Source organism: Struthio camelus, chromosome 31 (assembly GCF_040807025.1).
Source record: "Struthio camelus isolate bStrCam1 chromosome 31, bStrCam1.hap1, whole genome shotgun sequence".
Taxonomy (NCBI): Eukaryota; Metazoa; Chordata; class Aves; order Struthioniformes; family Struthionidae; genus Struthio; species Struthio camelus.
Genome location: NC_090972.1, coordinates 3,180,067 through 3,196,045, shown reverse-complemented (window position 1 = coordinate 3,196,045; position 15,979 = coordinate 3,180,067). Strand labels below are relative to the sequence as shown.

General features: G+C 53.4%; 1 protein-coding gene and 1 long non-coding RNA gene across 2 annotated transcripts in view; both read left to right on the top strand.

Annotated features, from left to right (window-relative positions):
- Positions 1 to 2,360: 2,360 nt before the first annotated feature.
- LOC138063003 (olfactory receptor 12D1-like) lies at positions 2,361 to 3,483 on the top strand. Its single transcript, XM_068922680.1, has one exon. It carries the CDS (start codon positions 2,515 to 2,517, stop codon positions 3,481 to 3,483), a length of 969 nt encoding a protein of 322 aa, XP_068778781.1. The 5' UTR covers positions 2,361 to 2,514.
- Positions 3,484 to 11,992: 8,509 nt separating this feature from the next.
- LOC138063069 (uncharacterized) overlaps positions 11,993 to 15,979 on the top strand; it is a 164,976-nt gene continuing 160,989 nt past the window's right edge. The window contains exon 1 of the long non-coding RNA XR_011136678.1: positions 11,993 to 12,637. This is a non-coding gene — a long non-coding RNA (uncharacterized lncRNA). The remainder of the gene's footprint in view (positions 12,638 to 15,979) is intronic.

Sequence of the window (15,979 nt, the reverse complement as noted above, 5' to 3'; positions counted from 1 at the left end):
GAGGCCAAAGTTAGCTCTCCTCAAGTCCAGGGTTGTGATCTTACTTATTGCCTTGCTTCCTCCTGGTAGGATCCTGAACTCCACCATCTCATGCTCACTGCAGCCAAGGCTGCCCCCAACCTTCTCGTCTCCAACCAAACCTTCTTGGTTCGTTAGTACAAGGTCTAGCATTGCACCTCTCCTTGTTGGTGTCTCCACCTCCTGGGTCAAGAAATTATCATCAATCCTCTGCTGGGGTTCCCAGCATCTAAAGTGATGTAATACTATCTGGCCTCATTTTGTCCTTCCTGTCGTAGCTCCAAGAACAGGCATTTGAAGCAATACCTTACCGAGTCTGAATGCCTTTCTGAGTGTTCTGCTGCTGTTTTCCAGAAAACGCGGAGGAATTTGGCAACTTGTCAACCCCATGAGCCTTTTCCTAGCCCCGCTGGCTGCCAGCACCACAGGGACAGCTCCAGTTCAAAAGCCTGGGGCTCCCTGCCCAAAATCAAAAGCCCCACCAGCCTAAGGGCTGCTGAGAAATCAAAGACCCCGACTGAAAGGGAGACGGGCTGGGAGGAGGCGGTGTCCCACCAACCAGCATGGGCCCAGCCACAGACTGCCTCCAGTAGCCTGCAGACAGCCAGGAGGCCAGGCAGAATGAGGGCTCTGACAGGCCAAGGCAGGGCGGAAGGATGCCAGGCAGGACTTCCTCAGTCCAAAGAGTTTCTCCGCTCGGCTCTACACTGGCCTCCTTCCCCACAGCCTCTCTCTCTTCCTGGTACAACTGCTAAATGTTAGTGCATGCAACGAGAACACCTTGAGGCCAGCCACATGCCTGGGCCTTTGAGAGCTTCCACAAAGTGCTCTGTAGGCACAGAAGGAAGGCTCTGCTTCCCCCACACCTTCTCCACGTCCCCTTGCCCTTCAGTGTCCAGCAGCACCAGAGTGTGTCCAGGCTGGCAAGGGTGAGGAGCACACCACATCCGGATATGTTTGGTGTGGGACTGCATGGTGAAGGCCAGGGAGAAACCTGCTGGGAGGATGCAAGGGGCTCAGCAGTGTTAGACACAAAGCGGGAAAACCAAGGCACCTTGGCTGCGCGGGGCTGTGACCTGTGCAGCTCACCACCTCTCTCACCCATCCTCTCCTAAGCCAGCCTGTTCATGAAGTGGGACTTGCCAGTGCAGTACACTCCTGCCATGGCCACCACCACCACAGTCTGAGTGAACTCTGACAGCACCTGCAGGCTCTTCTGCTGCACCCCCAGCCCCCGCCTCTGTCTGTTTTCCATCAGGCAGATGGACACTTCTACACAGATTTCAGATGCCATTGCTCATGGCAAACACAGCTTGCAGAGGGGACAGTGAGACAGGTATTTGAGGCCTTCAAAATCATCATCGTTTGCCATCTCCATCTTTAGAAGTTTGTTCTTTTTTTTTTAAAGGCATTTTAACATCTTTATTGACTCTAAAGGCAGCCAAAGATGTTAAGGCAGAGGCAGGGTTCAGCTCTGCAGTTGTATCCGGTCAAATGAAGCCAGGATACTTATTCACTCTATGACGCTTGGGCATTTCAGAGAGATGTAAAAAAACTTCTTGGCAAATTCCCCATTAAAACTGTTAGTCTTCCTGAGAATTATCTGCTCTAACCTTGCAGAGTTCAATAAATGTCTTTTTGATTCTACAGCTTCCTCCTGCTTATGAGAGCTTGCTGTAGAAAAGAGTCACTAATCAGTTCAACTCCCCACAACATCATTAGCTTTCTGTGTCCCTGAAATGCTATGCCTTGATGTTTTCCCAACGGAAGCCCCATAAGGTTCAGAGGCTTGGTCCCAAGGGGAGTTTTCAGAGAGACGGAACTTTTCCTGTGCTGGAAAGAAATGTGATTGTTTCGGTGACAGGGAGTACTATGGAAAGGCTTTCTGACTCCACTGAACAACCAGAATGAATCCTCTTGGAAAGCTGGGTATTATATGTGATCCAGTAGGCTACTATAATTCTTTCAGCTTTAGGAGAGAGACAGTTTATTCAGCTAGGAACTGGAATGAAGAAAACATATGAGAGAACCCTTCTTTGATTTAAAAAAGGAAAACCTGCAGGATTTCAGAGTGATCTTCACGTAAACATTAGGTAACCTACCTTCTTTCCTCCCTCCTTCCCTCCCTCCCTCTCTTCCTTCCTTCCTTCCGTCCTTCCTCCATCCTGCCCTCCCTCCCTGCCTCATAATTTTCTTTTCTCGCTGTTCTCAAACACGCCGTTCCTTTCAGTAAGCTGGTACACAGGCGGCAGTTCTGGCGTCAGTACTGGCCATCTAGGTTACAACAGTTTCCAGTGTTTGCTGAAATAGCTGGGGTGGGAAATCAAGGCATTCTTTCATGTCACTTTCCAGACTCAGCAGCTGATCTTTTCCATTCATGCGGCAGCATCAGCTGAGGATGCACCTTACGGAAGAGGACTCTGGGGAATGGAAATAGCAGCTCAGGACAGAAAGAGAGGACGTTTCTGCTAAGTTATTCTCTCTTTCCCGGCAGGGATGGATAACCAGACCGAGGTGAGGAAGTTCATCCTCCTCGGTCTGAGCAATCTTCAAGGGCTGCAGCAATTCCTGTTCATGCTATTCTTACTGCTCTACCTGTCTAGCCTGCTGGGGAATACGGCAATCATGGTTGTGGTGATATGTGAAGCCCGGCTACATACCCCCATGTACTTTTTCCTCTGCAACCTCTCCTGCCTGGATATCTTCTACTCCACAGTTACTGTGCCCAAGATGCTGGCTGGGCTCCTCTCGGGGCACCAGGGTATTTCTTACCCTGGCTGCCTCAGCCAGCTCCACTTCTTCCACTTCCTGGGCAGCAGCGAAGCTTTGCTCCTGGCTGTCATGGCCTATGACCGCTATGTGGCCATCTGCAGCCCCCTGCGCTACACCCTGATCATGAGCCCGCGGGCCTGCCTGCTGCTGGCTGCAGCCGCTTGGGCTACTGGCTTCCTCCATGCTCTGATGCACACACTCATGACCTCCCAGCTCCATTTCTGTGGCCCCAACCACATCCACCACTACTTCTGCGACATCAAGCCCCTGGTGAGACTGGCCTGCAATAGCAACCAGATCAACCTGAGCCTGCTCAGCATCGTCACGGGGAGTATTGGGATAGGCCCCTTTGTCTTCACGCTCTTTTCTTACCTGTACATTTTTTCCTTCCTCCGGCTGAAAGTCCAGTCCAAGGAGGGAAGGAGGAAATCCTTGTCCACTTGCATCTCCCATCTCACAGTAGTGGCCTTACTCTATGTCCCTGTTATTTTTAACTACGTGCCACCTTCCTCACGGAATGCACCCAGGCGGGACATGATAGCCACCCTTATGTATAATGTTGTCTCATCCGTCCTCAATCCTTTGGTCTACACCCTGAGGAACGTGGAGGTGAAACAGGCTCTAAAGAGAAGACTTTTCTCCAGAGAGTTACTAGTACAGAAAATGTTCTGCCTTGCAGCTTGTGTGGAGTAGTAGGCAACGGGCAATGCAATCAGAGGAGCTTTTGGCTCAAGAATGTGTTGTGCAGAAATGTGCTTCTCACTGCCAACAGCCTGGCAGTGATACCCTTCAGAAATACCCTACCTACTGCATATGGCCTCAGCTCTCCTATCCTGGGCAATATCTGTGCGTAAAGATGAACATATGTTGGCGGAACAGCCACTCCTATTCATCCAGTTGGAAAAGAGAAGCAGCTCCAGAGAATGATACTTCAATAAAAACATCTTCCTTCGACTTATTTACCTTCTAACGTCACTTGATACTTTTCTTTTTTTCTTTTTTTTTTCTTTCTTTTAGGCAGCTGAATCCCACCCGCAGTCAGAGCTGTCAAGAGAAGTCAGGCCATGACTCATCTTATCCTAAAGCCGATAGGCAAGGAGGGATTCAGTTGTTGCCGTGTGATTCAGTTGGCCACGTACAGGCATGTCTGTCTTGCCACTTGAAATACTCTGGGTATCTCAGCTGGTGTCTCTCTGCTGCCCCAGGAAGGCATAGGTCTCCTGTAGGCCCTGCACCAGATCTCCCAGCCCTGTATGGAGGTCAGAGATCCTCGGGCCTCTGACATGGTGCTAGGCACCTTTGTGTAGGCAACTGAATTCCACCGCCATTGCCTAGGTCCCCAGTGGTTAAACCTGCTGTTCAGGCTCTTGTCTCACAGGGAGGAATGGGCATTTGGAACCCCAAATTTAGTGTCCTGGTCTCAAGTTGAATCTCTCCCTTCATTCCCACAGTTCGTCTGTGAAATCCCCTTACTGTCTTGCTCCGATTCATACTCTGGGGAAAACGGGCTTCTTGGTTTGGTGACTAGAGACATGGCCTCTTTTCTAGTCATAACAGTGTCACAGTGGTTAAGACCTTCACGGTGGTTCTACGAATACCTTCTACAGGAGGGCGGCATGATTTCTTGTTGTCTGCCTTCCTGCTGCCTCCTTCCTTGTTTGCACTGCTGCACTCACCTACGCAAAACCTGCAGCTACTGCCTCATCTAGCTCTACTAGCCACTAACCTCACAGGAGCTCTTGGTTTGTTTGTGTCTTTGTTTGTTACTGGGATCAATGCAGTCATTGATTAATGCAGTCATCTACAACAAGAGCCAGAATGAGATCCAGTGTTTTCTCAGGAAGTCGTTTGCAAGGGCTGGGTTAAGGTCACCAAGAAGCAGCTTCCTGTCTTCTCCCCTTTCCTGCTGTTTTCTTACTGTTCAACCTTAGCTAGTGTCTCTGTTTTCTTCAGAATAGAGTTTATGGAAAAGCAGATGACACTGTGCCCAGAGCTGCCCAGTAACTCCTCTGCATACAGTTTATGTGGCTTGTTAACACTTACAGCAGATATGGGCCAAACGCTGGACTAAATGGTAAGTCGATGTGTTTGAAGGCTAGTCACCACCCATACAAAGAACAGCTGAACAGTGACGGCAGAGGAATCCCAGTAACCTAATCAGCGCAAAGGAGCACTCTGACTCGGATGCTCCCAGGACCATCACAGGAGAGCAATTAGCCCATTGTCGCTGGTGCCTTGGAGAGTGCGTAGCCTCCAAGATGAGTCCACGTGAGTGACTCTCCTTGAAAGCCTTGTGGACTGAAGGGGTTATTGCCTAAAGGCCTATAGGATTTACTAGGGGACGTGAGACAAGAGCATGTGAAACTGTGTACCAGTTTTAAGGGGACTTAAGGAATATGTGAGACTTTAAGGGATCTTTAGGAGAAGGACCAAAGGTGGGGAAAGGGAGGTATTGGAGTGGGTGGATTGGAGTTTAGAAAGGACTTGGCCGAGTGTGAACAGGTCAGTATGTTTGTCTAGCCCTGCCCTGCACCTGAGCAACCCCACCTAGCCGACTGAGTGAAAGAAAACATCAGAGGAGTGTCCCACTTATTCTACAGAGTAGATTCCCACTTATTCTCCTCTCATGTCTCGTCTCAGTGTCACACTAGAGCCAACCTCCACAGGGTCTTCTTTCCCAGCTGATTCCACCAAGCCTATTCCCTTGGCTGTGGTTTTACTGGATGGTAGATAGGGACAGGGAGAAGCTTGCTCCTCCATTCCTGAGCCCATAGGAAGCTTCATGAGCCCATCTCCATCATTCTAAACAGATCATGTGGCATGTGGCTATTCTTTAAACACCTGTGTCCCTCCAGCCTGCCCCTCCCCTTCCCTCTCACCTCCCTATGTGCTTTCTCTCCAGCACCCCATACGGCCTGCCCTTCCTCTGCCTCCCAGGCCACAAACACCTTCCAGCTAGCCTTACAAGATGCCTGGATGGATAGGGGCTCTGAGGGAGCAGCTCAGTCCTTAGGCTCCAAGCATCAGCACACGCTTTGGGCTGTGTGCCTAGTGGGACTGGGGAAAGCTTGTGGGTTCTGCTGGAGTGTTGGGCTTGGGCTTTGTGCTTGGCCTTTGGGGTACGAGCTAGATTTGAGGAATAGGGCTTTGGGTTTGAGTGGGGCTGAGGGCTCGAGCCTGCCCTAGGCAGGGGATCGGGGCATGGCGCTAGCTTCAGGCACAGGCCAAAAGGAGATGAAGCTTGCCTGAGTCTGAGGAAACGCCATCTCATTTGGTGAGTGCTACTCAGTTCTTCTCTTTTAGAATAGGCTTGGAGGGACTCAGGCATTTCCCTAGCCCTTTGCATGAGAAAAGTCCTGTGCAGCCGCTGCCACCAAACTCTCTACCTTTCACTCTCCAGACCCTGCAACATTCCTAGATGGCGTCAGATCAAAGGGGGACCTTTGTGGTCACAAGCACACTTGCCATGTCTTTTAGACGCTCTCAGGATTTGCATTAGTGATCACTGTCTTTGGCACCTGCTTTCTGAAAAGGAAGTTTCTTAGCACGCCTCTCTCCCTCTCTCTTCTCTTGTCATCTTCTGCAGTTCCTCAGCTCTTGCATCTCATTCCACATCCTCCTTGGTTTCTCAACAGATGCAGCATCTCTTTTGCCGCCTTCTTGCTGGGGCTCTGTGGGGAGAGGGGAGCTGTCATTCTGATGCAGCATGTCCCACCGTTACCCCAGAGCACGTCAGGGAGGCACTGCAGGGACCTGCCCTCCCTTTCTCCACCCCAGTTGTGCAGGGTGGAATTGGGGTGGAGAAAAGGAGGTGCAAGGGCACTGAAAAGTTGGGCCCAAACTCAGAAAGAATGGCACACAAGGCAAAAAAAAAAAGGGTTCAGAACAGAGGATGGCGGGTCTTCTGACTGTAGATGCCTACAGATGGTAGTGGTGCTGGTTTGCATCAGTTATTTCTCAAGGCTCCGATCTGATGGGCAGGCATCGAACCTTAGCAGTAAGAGCTAACAGCAGTAGCTTCTGGTAGCTATTCTGTCCCCTCTTTAACAGCACTTCCAACGTGGTCTTTCACAGCATCCCTGTAGCCATGAACCTCAAGAAATGGAGCGCGGGACAAATGCAAAGTCTTGTGCCTGGTATGGGCTTACCCCTGCAGCAGTGCAGGCTGGGGACTGAGTGCCTGGGGGACAGCTCTGCTGACCAGACCCTGCGGGGCTGGTAGAGAGGCGGGAGCATCGGCCAGCAGCGTGCCCTAGCAGGGACGAAGGCTAGCAGCACACAGGGCTGTAGGAACAGGAACAAAGCTGGTAGAGCAAGGGAGGAGATGGCTCGCCTTTACCAGGCGTGCATTAGACAACATGTGGAGGGCTGCATCCCGTTTTGGCTGCCGGCAGTATAAGAAAACGACTGACATACTAGAGCAAGTCCAGCACCTTCCCTTCCCTCCACTTTACCTGCTCAAATAATAAACAAGGCTGCCATTCCGATTCTCTCACCCCTTCATTTAGGCCAGCAGCACCTTTTCTCAGAACAAAGGCTCTTTTCCTGTCACCTTGGCTACTTTCATCAGCAAGGGCTCCAGCCAGCAGTGTCTTGCCGGTTCCTGGAAAGGGGACCATACAAGAGACAGCCTCTGCAATTAAAACAAGAAAAAAATTCAAAGAAGAAGAAGAAGAAGAGAGAGATTTCCGTAGGGCAAAAATACGGACAAGTGGCCCCATCCCCAAAACAACAACCCTTCCCTCCTAACCAAAACACTTACATCTAAGATAGCAGTAAGAGCTCAAGGGTGAGAACAAATCCAAGTAGGTGCAAGTTTTGTCTTCCTACACAATCCCACAAGACAGTAAACTACGGGAAAGAGAGAACTCAGCTGCATAAACTCTCCACGAGAGTGTTATGCCTTGGCCGGACACTTGCAACACCACTGATATACTAACAGAGATAACAGCAGAACAGGGGAGCCAAACAAGAGCAAATTTCAGCACCAACTCTGAGAGTGGACTAATGCAAGTCCGCTGTAGCTGGTCTGTTCTTCTTTGACACACTGCATATGCTTGCTTTCACAGGAGGAAAGACTTGCCAGGAAAGCCTGTCCTCCTGCTTTTCATTCTCTGTGTTACATTCTTGGAATTTGCGTCTCCCAGAATTTGCTGGCAACAGCTGAGGACGTAGTCTAAAGCTGGGAGGAGGGGAGGGAAAGGTATTTTGCATTTCCAGATAGTATCTAAACATCAACTAGAAAAGCTATGGCACCATGGTTAAGAAGAGAAAGGCAATGAACAAAAAGGCAAACCTTGTAAGGATTGTCTTTCCAATATTGGCAATACTTCTAAAGCTGTGAAGAGAAAGGACTTAAAGTCACATTTCAACAGACTGTGAGTTCAGTTTTGCTGATCCAGAAGAAAGAAAGCTAACCATTAAATCTATAGGCAACTCTCGTGTGAAGTAGAATTCGAGGTGAGTGCAATATGTTAATTATTGTCCTCAGGTAAATTGTCCTCAGATAAAAGAAGCCTGAGGGCTTGCTTTCTTCCCCTTTGCCCTTACTCTGCTCAAACATCTGGGAAGTGGAGGAGCTTGCCAGGCAGTGCAGTAGGGGCTGCTGTGGGTCCCGAGGGAGGTGACCTCTGGTGAGGACGATGCAGCAAACCCGCAGGCCATGAGTAGCAGGTTGGCCCCTCGGGGCACGGGGAGGCTGCTGCTGGTGGAAGCAGTGCTGCCCCCACAGATTATCCTGCAGCCCGTGGAGTCCTTGCTCCTGTTGAACATAGGAGGTAAGGTTTTAAACGCTGTACCCTTGATGGGCCCTGCCAATGCAGCTTCAGAGCAGCGCTTGCAGGCAGCATTTCAGCCAGGAGAAGGTCTGGTCACTGGGGCAGGTGATGTTTTGTGAGCCAAGGGGAAGCTGAAGGGTTATGTTATTGCTCTATTATGTTGATGTTCTGTTACTTTCAAGTGTGCAAGAATCACAGTCCTGCCCACATTCTCTTTCAGAAATGATGCTGCCTAGAGACTCTCTTTGGCCTTTTCCCGGAGGGACATGTTGCGTGATCTCATGTGCCGCTAGGGAAGGCATGCGCCACAGAAACAGTGTACGTGTCAGAGCTGGTGGGCAAGTTGCAGCTGAAGCGTTTGTGACCTTAGGGAGCAAGATCAGTCCACCAGTGCCCAGGACACCTGCCTTCTCGGCGCTTCTCCTGCAAGTGCCTCTGAGCGCGGCTGCACTTGCCAGGCCAAACAGCTGCTCTCATCCAGTGGCTCCCAAGGCCTCCAGGCTCTGGCTGGCGAGGCCGAGAGTTTTGCCTCAAGTAGCTGCTGAAGGTGGGATTGCCCTGCAGGGCTAGGGATGAAAGCTCTGTTTTCCTGAAATTGCAGGGACACGGTACCCCTTTCCCATCTGTGCGGAGCAGGGTGCTCTAGCCGGGTGGGTCCGTCTGCCTGGCGGTACAAAGGAGTCCCTGATGTGTGTGCGCTGCAGATGAGATGAATCAATCAGGCAGTCACCAAAGGAAGAAGGGCTTCAGAGAAACCACGCAGCAGAGTCAGTGACCTGCACCAAGGCTCGAGGAGGCAACTGCAGCACAACCCCAGCTTCAGCTTTAAAGCTTGTCACACCTCGTAATGGCACCAAGAGCTTGAAAACTTGACCTGAATGGAACTGAGAAAGGGCTGCCTAAATTATCAGAGAGCCTGCAGTGCTTTCTGGGGGTTCTCTGTGGAACTACACCAAGGAACTGCTGTTGGGGAAGGTACTGACAGATGCCCTTCCTGTCTGATGTGCTGCTCTGTGCTAGCTCTGGCTTATCCACCTGCTTGCGCTGAGGCATCCCTCGTCATCTAGCTGATTTGCTGCAAGACGCCCCCCTGCAACACCCAAGGGGAGAGGGAAGCCTACATGCTGCTTGCCTGGTGAAACGCGGGGGCTGTGGGTGAGGGCTTGCTTTTGCTTCTGAGTTGAGGAGGGGGCAAGATTGCAGCTTTGAAGGCCCAGACCATCTGGCATTGGGCTGTGCGTGGTGTTGCAAGCTGCCCTTCCTCTGGCCATAGGCCGCTATGCTGCTTCTCAGGTGACTTTCTGGGTGACAGCTTCCTCTTTGGCAACGATGGCACCATGAAGATTTATGAAAGCAGACAGAGAGGAAGGGCCTTTTTACACCACCTCTCAAGGAGCTGCCCCTGGAACTAGGATTTGGCTTCTGTGTTTCTGGAGTCCTAGTCCAGTGTCCTAACCCCGAGGTCATTGCTCCCATTGCGGCTCCTCCTGCTGATGAGCCAGCTTAGCCATCTCTTCCTGTCACCTCACGCACAGAAGGGGAATAATAATATTTGTTGGGGGGTGGGGGGGGGTGCTGTGCCTTGAAAGTTAGTACCTGACCACCGCCTAGGAGAAGTGCTGCTCTCAGTACCAGTTTTCGCAGCCCTTCCATGCCCAGCACTGTGGCTGAGGCTTGTGGGAGGAGACTGCCGTTTCAATGTGTCCTTCCGTGCAGCATGGAGAGCAGGTACTGTAGGAGTGCAGTTGCTGAAAAACTGAAAAGACGACCCAAAGCAAAGATCACACGCCCTGCAAGCAGAGCATCTTATCTGACCTTGCCTCAGCTCCTGTTTTTTTGTATATAGTTGAAGAACTGCAAAGACACCAGTTTAATCCAGCCAGCAGTACAAAAGTTGTTCAAAGGTAACAGCAGAAGAGGTGCAAATCAGCTAACGAATAATCATAAGATGGACCACTGAAGGCTGGACTTTGGGCTGAAACTGGTAAAACTAGGAATCGTGGGTAGAGCTAAGTGGTCGTGTAAAATGAAGTATTGACTATGTAGCAGCTTACTTTCGCTTAAAAACTGTCACAAAAAGCTACCCAGGGTCCCTTCCTGTGCTCTCAGCCAAGAGGCACCTTCCTGCTAGCAATGACACTGAAGCAACTTAGAAATCTGACTCCTGCTGCTCATTACAGGTGCCTGCGAACAAACAGAAGAGAAAAGATGATTTTAACAGAGCGCACACCAGGTTCCTCATAGCTAGTGGTGGAGCTCCCCCGAGGGCTGTGCAGGAAGAGGGGCTGCATCTTGAAACACTGTTCCGATTGCATCCATCAGGGACGTTGTTCCTTTCCTTCCCTTTCCCTCTTACAGCAGGAATGAGACCGTGTCCCGTCGTCTGCAACTATTTCATTAATTGCCTCTGGAAACAAAACCCTCAGCCCGGGCTCCTTTTAAAGAGAGCGCTTGATTCCTGGGGCTTCCTCTGACTACTTGTTGAGCAGCTTTGCTGCTACCCTTTTCTGCTTTCTCTCTCGTGTTCCTATATTGGCTGTCTTGGAAGAGAGCCCTGGCGTTGGCACCAGTCTTTATAATTTCTTATACTCTCTGCACTTGTGAATGCTCCCAGCCCTATTCAAATCAAGTTTGTTTTTTCTCTCATTCCCACCCAGCTCCCACTTCCTGCTCCTCTGGAATAACGCCTGCCTGTTTAAGGCCAGGCTTGCCAGAAGCACCTCATTTTGGCCTTTCTCTGCTGCTTTGCTTGCATGGCCTTTCCCAAAGGTAACATCACATGGGTGTGTTCTTTTCTGCGTTTTATTAGTGACAGGAGCAAGAAACCTGAGCCCTTCACAGGGAAATCCCTGGCAAGGTGTGCTTCCAGACGCTTGCCCCGAGCTCTGTGCTCACGGACCTGCATACTCAGACAGAATTCCCTGCAACAGCCCAGGGCTTGCTCCGTGTTTACCCAAGAGTTTTCTTTTGGAGAGGAGAAGGGAGACAGCATTTTGCTAGTTCCTTTCTCACTCACGCTGACAGCGCTCTTAACCCACAATCCATCACAGCCCTAGCGGAATCAGCCCTAGTTTAAAGGCAGTTTTGTTTATTACCGTGATTGAGAAAGCTGACCTTCAGCACTCGCAGCACGCTCGCGTTCACTGATAGGCCTGCAGGCTTCATCGGCCTTAGGCACTTCCAAGGGCACTTAAACAAGAGTCAGACTTCTGCTACACTGAAGGTAATTCAGTCCAGAATTTCCTTCTCTAACGCAAGGAAGACTAACCTGGAGGTTGTTACAGCTGAGAAGGAAGGTTGAAAGCAATGTGGGGGGGTGGGGGAGAGGAAAGAAACAAAAAGGTTGAAACCCAGAGGAAGGGCTATCTAATTGTATTTATTTTTTTAGGCTTGAATCATGGCTAGACCCTTGTCGAGCCCTTAGGGGCCCGTGCATGTGAGGCTGGGCTTGCAAAAAGCACTTAATTGGAGCCCTACCTTGCTCCTTCCCTGCCACGTCCTTTTCATTATGTGCTGGGCTGTGTATTTCAGCCTTGTTTCTTTGCACGCTCGCTTTCACAAGTTATGGCCTGCCCCAAAAACAGTCAGGATATTTGGGGTGAGACCACCATTGCCACTCTGATTTCAACATACTTGTTTCTGTCCTGGAAAGAGTGTCATGAGGAATTGGGTGAGTTTCTGCCCTTGTTCAGAAGTGCACAGTGAGCTCCCAGGATGTCTCCTGCCCCTCCCTGCCCTGCTGCAGAGAGAAGCCCTGCGGAAGACCTGGTGAGGAGTCGGGCGACTGACAGAGGACGGGATAGTAGCCCTGGAGTGCGCTCTGCATGCTGATCAAAACCTGCTAGGGCCAAACATGCATATCTTGCTTTGTCAACAGTGTCTAGCTGCTTCACAGGCAGTAACTACCCACGCCTTGCCTAGTCTAGATAAGCAACTAGCTCGAGTAGCTAAAAGGGGCCCCTAGGATACACTAAAGTGAGTCCTGCCTGGGCATCCGACCCATCCATCCTCCAGCCTCCCAGCAGTGACCTCTCAATGCTATTCCTGGGGCTCCCCGTGCGCTTTGGAGGGTAAGTCCTTCTCTAATCTGCCTTGTTGAACCCCTCACATGCCTGGAGTGCCTCTCAGTGCCTGTATCCAACCCTCCTTTTTCCTGCCTTGCGGTCACATTGTGGTGCAGTTGGCAGGATACCAGTGTGGAGATGCATCTGTGGGGGACATAAGGACAAGGGGGAGGCGGGGAGCCGCTTCCCCAGGTGGCTTGCTACGCGTCAGTGGGCACCCACGGCTCACAAGGTAGCGGGGTGTGCCTCCTCGGCAGCATGGCCGCAGCTTGAAAGTGAGCTGGGGGTAACCCCAGCCAGGCTAGAGGAATTGCTCTCCAAACTCTGACTGGAACAAGCTGGAGGAGGGAAAAGGCGGGTGGAGGGAAAGGCAGCAGGGGATCTGGGGGGGATCTTACCGACTGCACTCCGCACCCTTGGATAAGGCATCGTTAGTGCAGCGCCCACACACTGGGCAGTTGGAAAGTGATCTCCAAGCCGCTAAGGAGGCTTGCCAGCTGACCCAGGAGGTGGGAACCACAACTGTGGATGGAGCTGAAAAGCTGCAGCAGGGATGTGCCTTTATGGCTGTCTGCATTGCAGATCGCCCACCTTGCAAATCGCTGTCCTCGGTGACAAGGGGGGAGCTGAGATGTCCATCCCCTGGTTGTTCGGGCACTGGTGTGAAAAGACAAAGGGGGTCCAGAAGCTCCAGATAATGCTCCAAATAATTGGGAGCATGAAGAGGAGGTAGCTGCCCGGCCAGTGGTAGAGCAGCAGCTTACCGGACCAAACGCAGCCAATAGGCAAGGGGCTGCCACTAGTTGTGATTTTAAAGCACCAGAGCTACAGGACATGCAGGGACGCTATCAGTAGAAGCCCTGAGAAGGGTTATTAGAATTGCTGTTCAGGCTGTGGGATGATGGGGCAAATGCGGTTTACTTTACCCAAGAGGAACTTGATAGAAGGGGGGAGGGAGGGGGGGTCTCCCCCAAGAGCCCACGCTGCAAAGCACTCTCCATAACATGCAGCAGCAAAACAAAAACCAGTTCCCCCCTCTGATGAACTGGCTGATGAACCGTGGTGCGTTTAACTAGCCTGACTGAGCAGACATTTAATGATGGGCTCACTGAGAGGACTCCTATCTTAGCAGAAATAAACCAGCTGCGGCAATTAGCAATGTTGTCTGGAATCTATTCCCAGCAGTTTACCAAAGATCCCCGTGCGCAAAATGGTCCAAAGTAAGATGCTGCAAAGTGCCCTTCCCCGCTCTGGTTCCCCCTCTCCCTCCAATCTGAACGTTATGGTGCTCCCTAAGCTTGGTGGGGGGACGGGTATGGTTGGGGAAGTCACAGCGCTGCTCTCTCAGGTAGCAGAGGGGTCTGTCCTCTGTCAGCTGAGATAAGAAGTTGGGAAACAGGCCCAGGAAAAGGTGACACAGCAAGAAAGGGCGAGTCGCGGCACTATGTTCCCAGACCTGCGGCGAGCGGGCAGACCACGGGGGAGGGAGATGGCAAACCCGTCGCAGAGCTGCTCGAGCGACGGCTGCAGCCTCAGCCGGAGCCGCGCCCTAAGCGCACCGGGGTGGGGAAGCTCGGCCAGGAGCCTAAGGAGAAACGAGAAGAACCAGCGACACCTACTGCCCGGCCTGCAGAAGGCACGGGATGCGAGCCACCAGCCCAGGACAGCAGCTTTCGCTCGCCTGTCTTCAGTGTCTTCAGTAGCCCTCTGGGGCCACTGAAAAACAAGGCTGGTTCCTGGGGAATGACAGTGCGTTACCGCCATGTACCGAGTAGCTCCCATGTTAACGGCGGCTGTGCCCGATCTGGTGTCCCTCATGGGATGGCTGGCCACCAGACTAGGACGCTAGCATGTGGTATTAGAGCTGGCAAATGCCTTTTCCTCCAGTGCTGTCGCTGATGCAAAGTTATAAACATAGCCCCACCACTGGCCACCAGCTCCCCAACCTCTCTGCCTGCCTGGGCTGCCCTTTGCCTTTCACTTGAGCACCTCGCCAGGCCAGCCTGATGCTCCTCACCACGCAGCTTCCTGCAGCACCCTGTCTCATCTCCACGGGCTTTCACTCCAGCACCCCACCGGCCCTGCCCGTCCTCTGCCTCCTAGTCTCCAAACACCTTCCAGCTAGGCTTACAAGATGCCTGGATGGATAGGGGCTGTGAGGGAGCAGCTCAGTCCTTAGGCTTCAGGCGTCAGCACAGGCTTTGGGCTGTGTGCTTAGTGGGATTATGGAGAAGTTTGTGGGTTCTGCTGGAGTGCTGGGCTTGGGGTTTGTGCTCAGAGTTTGGGGTAGCGGCTAGATTTGAGGAATAAGACTTTGGGTTTGAGTGGGGCTGAGGGCTAGAGCCTGCTCCAGGCCTTCAGGGCAAGAGACCAGGGGGTGGGATTAGCCGCTAGTTCTTTGCTGTGAGTTGGCCAGGCGGGGGTGGGAGCAGGAGGCCTCCGGCCACCACAGCCGCCGGTAGCGGCCCCCCCCCCGCCGGGTAGGGATGGCCATGGGCCCCGGGCTCCGGGCCCGAGGGTTCTCGGTCAGAGAGCCGGGCGGGGGTTAAAAGATTCGGGCGGCCCGATGCGACCCGGGGGGCAGCCGGGTGTGCTGCCGGAGGGCCGGGGGGTCGGTGCGCGTGCGGGCTCCGCACCCCCCACCCCATGCCCGCCGGCGCGGCCCGTGCCTGCCCTGCGGGCAGCTGGGACGGAGAGGGGTACCCTGCCCCCTCTCTCCGTGGTCTGGTCTCGGCGGAGAGACGCCGCGCGGTCGGCTTGCGCCGGCCTGCCTCGAACGCGCGACCCCGGCGCGAGCGCGTGCTCGCTGCCGGGACAGCGAGCCCCCACCATGGGTGGTGCGGACGCCGAGCCCCAGCGCATCCCTTCTCCTCCCTGGCCGGTGCTCTCAGTCTCCCGCCGTGGCCGTCGGCGGCACCCTTCCTTCCCTCCCCCCCGCCCTGCCCCGGCACTCCGCCATCCGGCGCGCCTGCCTCGCTCTGCCCGACCCGGCTTCGCTGGGCGGCAGGCGGGCGGCGGGCGGGCGGGCGGGGGCGGCCCCTCCCGGTCTCCGCGTGGAGGCGGGGAGAGCAGGCGCCGTTCCCCGTCCGTCCCGCCTCGCCCGTCTGCCTGCCGCCAGGCGTCTGCCCGCGGAAGGGACGGGCGAGTGCGTGGCGTCGCTCGGGAGGCTGCGTGTGTGCAGGCGGGTGTTGGGTGCCGTCTCCGGGGCGGCGGAGCTGGAGGCCGGTGAGGCGAGCGAAGGAGCTCGGAAGCGTGCGGCTGGCGGGTCGCGGGCGCGCGGGCAGCGGGTGGCGCCGCTCCCAGCGGCGGCCGGGCTCCGACGCCGGGGCTCCGCGGGGACCCACACCC

Coding starts and splice junctions, on each gene's coding strand:
- LOC138063003 (XM_068922680.1), top strand. CDS start 2,515: ATGGATAACCAGACCGAGGTGAGGAAGTTCATCCTCCTCGGTCTGAGC.